A 7,025-nucleotide genomic window follows, 5' to 3' on the forward strand; every position below is an offset into this window, starting at 1 on the left:
TCTCCATTGACTCATGATTCTTGAAAGGATTTTACCTCACTGACTATCCTTTTATATCATGCAAAGAAGATACTATTGAGTTTGTGTAAGTTGCGAACCTAGACTGGCTGGAATTTGTTGAATCAACTTTGGTCAACCTAGGGCTTAAGGTAAATTGGAGTTGAGAAGGAGTTGACAGCTATGTTTCACATGGAGAAGTAGAAATAGACGAGAAAAAAGGCTGAAAAGGTAAAAATGTTTTGGAGAAGATGAGATTGGGGTTGAGAACTTGAGATTGAGTTTTTTTAATTGATTGTTGTCAAAGATAAATGTGTCTACTGTTTACTACAATTAGGGTTACAAAAAGGAAGATAATAACAAATAACTCATTAAAAAAAGTAGTTGATTTCATTTAAATTATGCAACTTCAATAAAATTATAGTTAGACTATTTTCTAAATTAACATGTGTTTAAATGATGAGTAGGTTATATATTATACAGTGTCATGTCCAAAAAAAAAACAGATATAGTATCACTATCACAATATAGGAGAAAATTGTAAATTAGAATCACAGGCCCAATAAAATGACTTTAAAATACTAAATTAAGTTTTGGAAACTTATGCTTTGTAAGAAAAAGTAATTAACATCCAAAATTAAGTTGAAATCCACAAACCAAATAAAACTTGGCTTGCAAATTAAATTTATTAAAGATCCTAGAAACTAACTTGAAAACCCTAATATTTCACTTTGCCAATAACTTAAACTACTCTATGATAGATAATCCAGCTGGAATAATAGCCACTAATAATAATTATCAAAAAAATATATATAAATTAAGCAATGAATACTCAGAAAGGATTTGTAGAATGAACAGTTCCACCATCTTGAAATCCAGTTCCAAAACTCCTTAAATCATCCAACTTGTCTCCAGATCCCCCCTCTGCTGCTTTGGCTTCCTGGTTTTCTGTTTTGTTATTCTGCAAAACCTTATCACATTACAGGATATCAGTATATTGAAATCTCTTCTAATTTCATCCTATTTAACCAAGTTATTTCTATATTACCCTTCAATTAAAATAAGTCAAAGCTTTGTTTTTTACCTGCTGCAAAAGCTCAGTCATTTTGCCAGTTTCAGTGCAGTGGGGAGCTTTGGAAGCAGAAACAGAAGCAGAATTAGGCTCGACTATGACAGATTGACCGGCATCGTTCACTTTGTCTACCTGCATAATGCTGGGATCCTTTGCCGCTATATTATCGCCTGACATGCTGTTTGCAGTCTTTGTATCTATGGCCTCTGTTTGAGTTTCAATCCTTTTAACACCTTCAGTAACCAGTTGCTCAAAAGGCATGCTAGCTGCTACCGATGATTTGTCCGTATTTTTGTTAAACGCATCAGAAGAAGATTGATAATTTGAGGGAACACCTTCACTTTGCACGCTACTTGAAAACAAATTCTGGCTAGTTTGAGCAGGAGAGTTAAGTGCTTGATTTCCTTCTACAGGAATTTCCTTGCCCACAATATTCACTCCACCCGCTAGAGAAGCTGGGGTGATTTGTACTGGTGAAGTAGAAGCTGACATCCCGTTTAAAAAGCTAGGTTGGAACAAAATCGGCACTACATTACCTCTGGCCAGTTGATCAGCGGTTTGACCAGTCGCATAAGGAACGTTCGTTCTGGAAGAAGAAACTAAGTTGCCAGAACCAACTGCTCCTCTGGGAACCTGAGGGAGAGATTGTGAACCATTCATTGGAAGGGTTTCAATTCTAGAAGCACTCCCAGGTTGCCCATTCTTTTCTTTTGAGAGAGGAGTATGAAACTGGGTAGGTCTTGAAGGGAAGGGAACCTCGTTTCTTTGGATCATTGGAACACCTGGAGCCACATCATTCTCAGGGGAAACGGGAACGAAACGACCAGTCTTAAAAACCAGTCCCCTCAAAGTAGTATCAGAATTACCAACTCTAACACTGAGCAAATATCCAGCATCAAATATTGCCTCGATTACACCGGAAACAACCTGGCCCACCGCTGCATCATTTGGTTCACTTTCTAGGCCCCTTTGAAGGTGTTCATTTCCATTAACTGTTTGAAATCCAGGAGGTACTGGGGCATGTTCAGCACGAATAGGAGTCTGCTTTCTGGTTTGACTAAGTTGCATGTAGGAACTCTCAGCTGAATCTGGCCTTGGGTATTTCCGTGGGCGACCACGTTTGCGCTTCTGAGGCACATCTCCTGAACCATCTGGCGTATTATTTTGGTTTTGTTGTTCCATCTTGGCTTATCTGTTAAATTAGTGCCTACAATAAGTGGAAATATCTCCTTGAGCCAACTTAAATAACAGCATCATAAGATCATAGATAATTTTCTCAATAATTAAAAGAAAAACTATGAAGTCTGCACCACTGACAATGAATAATCTACTAGTCTAAAATACTAAGACTATAACAAAACAATATTATGACAACAATATTGCATCTAAACTAATCCATTTCAATTAGATTTGACAGCTTTATGTTGGCATAACACTTAGGGGTGTTCAAAAAATCCAAGAACCAAACTGAACCGGAGAACTGAGCTGAAGTGAACTGATTTTAAACTGAACCGTTAGGTAAAATTGAGAGCCAAACCTTGTTTATCAAAACCGTTTGTGAACCGAACCATCCATTAGAAACTAGTTGTGAACTATAACATAACTGAACCAAAACAAAGTCTAATAGCATAAAATCAGATCATTAAAACCAAATTAAATCAAACAGATTCTAAAACAAGAAAACCCAAACCCAAAAACCATTAATCAATTAACCCAAAACTCAAATTAAAGATAATAATTGAAGTTGTCAGCCAATTTTTGTCTCAAATTCTGCCGACGAGTGTAGCATCACCACCCATTGCTCAAAAAGATCAACAGCATGGCAGTATCATTGCACATTTGTATCATGTAGTAACACTGTAGCGAGTAACATTTGCACCGCATAGCAGTGACGACGTGAGTAGAAACTATGTCACAACTAGAATCTCCGTCGTAAACAGACTAGCCACCGCCAAAATTCTCAGCAACCTCCCAATTTAATTTTCTGCAAATATGGCAGGTGTATACATTTGATTTTTTTTTTTCATATTTTTTTGGGGATATTATTGCTTTGTGCTTTGACACTTGCCTTTGATGTTGTTTTTCTATTTCCAATTTTCACGTATGTTTCCAATCTAGCAGTAGCAGGTCTATCAGGTTGAGAAATTGTTGTTTCTGAACATAAATGACCTCCTTCTAAATTTTTCCACCAAATGTTTAAGTGCATGAAACTATTTAACTTGATATATAGAAATATAGAAAATAATTTACATTTTTTGAATAATGGTTTCCATTCTATTTTGGTTCGGTTCAGTTAAAAAATGTAGAACCGGTTCACAAAACTGTAGTAACAGTTTGGTTTGGTTTGGTTCATAACGGACAGCTGACTGTTTGGTTCAGTTTTTGTGAACTGGACTAATGTTCGGTTTGGCTCGGTTCAGTTTTTTCTCCAAACTAAACCATGAACAGCCCTAATAACACTAATACCACAGTACTAGCTAACTCCATTGTCACCGTGTTTCTAGAGTCTAGACAATACGGTGGCTTCCCAAAATAACATGACTACTAAGGATAACATATGTCGCAACACAAAAAAGACAAAACAACATGATTTATACTATAAATAGCGGTTTCAAGTCTTTGATAAAACATTATGGTGAAAGTTGATCTATGTAACCGACCTTACCTAATGGGATAAGGCTTAGTTGTTGTTGTATGAAGTCTTCCTGATTTTTACTATGACATTGATCTTAAGGCTTTTAAAGGCATAGCACGTAACTACATCATGCAAGACTAGTGAATTATATTTCAAAGAGATCACACCTAATCATTCGTACTACGCCTCAGTATCAAAGCACCAAAACGCATCAACACAGAAATCAATTCCGATTTTTGGAATTCGTTTAAACTATATTCCAAATACAGGTAGCTGAAACTTGGTAAATTACATAACGCCATAAAAAAAATAAAACATCAACCGAGACGCAAACTAAACAGAAATCACACAATAACCATTCACTGCAGAATCAACGAATTTCAAATTATAACTTATCAAGGAAAATAATTACTATAAATCATACCACTTTCAGTGCTGTAACTATGGCACCAAAACAGATACCTACAACAATATCAAGAAGGAAAAAAACACATATCAGTAAAAAGAAAAACAAGACTAATTCCATTTAAACATCAAGAACATGTCAAATCCTAAAGAAAAAAAAAACCCTAATATAAAGTTAACAGAAACCTCTCCGCCCCCTAAAAAATAACAAACCTAGGGTTTAAAATTTCTCGTAAAAAAATTAAAAATCCAATTTTTTCTCCTCCACCATTTAATTTTCTTCATTTATTTCAAAATCGATTAATAAAATCCCTGATATAGTTTTAATATAAAACGCTACAAAAAAAAAAACCTAAATTGGATAAGCGATTCTTAGAGAGGGGAAAAGATTAAAGTGTTGCAAGCTAAAATTGAATTACCAGAATTAGGGTTTGTGTTGAGATTGAGATTTTCCAGATTCGATTTTCTTGAGACGCAATGAGAAGAAAAAAACGAGAATGAGGAAGAGGAAGCTATTTAGACGGAGAGAGTGGGAGTGACGGTACAGTGTAAGAGAGTGCACAGTGTTACATACGAGTGCGCCACTCTTAGTAGAAGTGTATATATATCAAGTTGTTGAAGAGTTTGTTTGTGAAATGCAATGAGATATTGACACGTGGATTATCAGGTGGGTACCACTAGTTTAAAGTGAAGGGAAAATAATACGTGGCATTCATATTTTTAATTTTTTTTACCTATTATTAGATTAATCTTTGAGGGAGATTCTATAAATTGAATTGAAGTTTCTTTTTCGATGAGAATTCGTTCTAATTTGGAGAGACGTCTAACACAAAAATTTAAATCATCTAAAACTATTAAATAGACGTTTTATAGAAGATTAATGTCCTTAAGGCATATTAGATTACAGTCACCCAACCATAATAGATTGTTAGGTACAAAGTTCGTGTGATTTATTGACATCTTTCCTCTAAGGTCATAGCTAATGGACAAATTCAATCTTATGTACACATTATTTTAACCTAAAACTCTTTGTTTATGGTTTTCACCAACTTAAACGTCAGAGTGTTTGCAGGTACGTCCACCATAGTCAAACAATGCTAAAAGATCTTCATAGAGTTCATTTTAAGAACCAAATCACCTACAACGCTTGAAGGGGATGAAGTAGATATAAATGTCACTAAAAGGGGTTGAATAGTAACTCTTTTTAAATTTGTGTTTTATAGCGTTGTAACAAACTTATCAAATAATATGTGAAAATGGGTCGATATAATGAAAATATTGTTGAGCGTCTGAACGTGTATAAAATTAGTATATTATTAAAAGAGAGGAGTTTAAGAAGAATCGCTCAAGAATTTATCTTTATCATTAAAATTAGCTACTACATACCTTATGGTTTGTGAGATTTTTCATTTGATTTACAATTGCTTAATTGATATTTTCTTACAACACCGTGTATTTTCCTAACTTAATCAGGCTTACAATGATGATTAAAAAAACTTATGTAGACTTACACTATCACACAAGTTCAAACTGACTTGAGGATATACAAGAGTTTTGTGATGTTTGTCGTGAGAATCAAATTTAAAATTTTAAAATAATTTAATATTAAGATGTTGTGTTTTAGTCAACTTTTGAGAAAATTTTATCCTTAATATTAAATATAAGCTTTTTATTAAAGTGATTTAGATGTGAGATGAAATAATTTTTTTTCTCTTTGTGTTTTTCTTGAATGAGATTATTTATGGAAGTTTTCATCCTCTAAAAGAATGAGAGACATTGTTGTTTATGTTGTGAAGTCATGTTTACGAAGCTACAATTATGTGCCTATTTGTGAAAATATTTATCCTCTGCTCAATGACATGTTTACAATATTGTTATGTTTTTGTCTTTTAGTGAAAGGCTTGATCCCCTTGATATAGAGCATATTTACTATATTGATGTTAGATAAATTCGATGATTCTTAGCATGATTCAGAATTACAAAAATGTCACTATGTGATCTTTTAAGAAAAATAGTATAATCTTCATCCTTTGGATAAAATTAAATATTATGCTTCTTTGTATTTTGGCGAGTAGCTTTACCCTTAATTTCAACACAGAATTACAACCTTTCCATTTTGTGAATTGTTGATCCTGGACATTGAAACATATTTACGAAATTGTCAATTGTGTCTGTCGTCCTCGGTTTTTTCTCGTGAGATACGAACTGACTCTTCTTTTATTTTTTGAGTTTTTTGAAAATCAGAGAGTCGCCACCGACTTTTATTTTATCCAAATAAGGAAAGGTTTATAAAAGAAACAGAAAAGACCTTTAAGAGATTTTGGGTTCGGGGGTAGGTTATACAAAGGGAAGGTATTAGCACCCCAGGTCCGCATTTTTCAGGACTATGCAGACAGAAAAAGGACATGATCACCACCAAAACAGTGATGACCATAAGAAAAAACGTATCCATCCACTTTGTCATTTTTGCCGGGGAAGAAGAGAAAATAATTATGAGGTAGAAGTTTGAGAAATGAGTGAAATTTGATGTGATAATTTATGGAAAAAATGAGGGGTATTTATAGAGTGAAAAGAAGGATATAGACGTTGGGGAATGAAGTGATACCGTACAAAAAAAAGAAAATTTGAGTGGTAGTAGGATTTGAAAGAAAGTGTATGGTAGGGTTTGAAAAGAGAGATGTATGGAATAAAGTTAGGATTTGATTTGAAAGAAAGAGATTTGAAAAGAAAGGAAAAGATTTGAAAACAATAGTATAGTACAAAAATTAGTGGGAAACAAAAACTAATAATAATTTACTTGTTACCAGTACAGTCTGAATCCCCGGACTCTGCGCCTGCAAAATTTAATTCTGTACCAATTGCGTCAGTACTATTTATCTGCAAATAAATCTCAAATAAATAGCGTGTGTGAAGTGA

General features: G+C 33.9%; 1 protein-coding gene across 3 annotated transcripts; it reads right to left on the reverse strand.

The window, feature by feature from the left end:
* Positions 1-634: 634 nt before the first annotated feature.
* Positions 635-4,682, reverse strand: LOC131642037 (uncharacterized). Of its 3 annotated transcripts, none has more exons than XM_058912326.1 (4): positions 4,529-4,682; positions 4,129-4,166; positions 1,082-2,261; positions 635-967 (listed from the first exon to the last, which is right to left on the reverse strand). In XM_058912326.1, exons 3-4 carry the CDS (start codon positions 2,249-2,251, stop codon positions 830-832), a joined length of 1,308 nt encoding a protein of 435 aa, XP_058768309.1. In that variant the 5' UTR covers positions 2,252-2,261; positions 4,129-4,166; positions 4,529-4,682; the 3' UTR covers positions 635-829. The 3 variants fall into 3 exon arrangements, with proteins under 3 accessions (XP_058768309.1, XP_058768310.1, XP_058768308.1); XM_058912327.1 differs by having other exon boundaries at positions 635-958; positions 1,082-2,276; XM_058912325.1 differs by having other exon boundaries at positions 1,082-2,276.
* Positions 4,683-7,025: the final 2,343 nt, after the last annotated feature.

This window comes from Vicia villosa, unplaced genomic scaffold, assembly GCF_029867415.1.
Source record: "Vicia villosa cultivar HV-30 ecotype Madison, WI unplaced genomic scaffold, Vvil1.0 ctg.004388F_1_1, whole genome shotgun sequence".
Taxonomy (NCBI): Eukaryota; Viridiplantae; Streptophyta; class Magnoliopsida; order Fabales; family Fabaceae; genus Vicia; species Vicia villosa.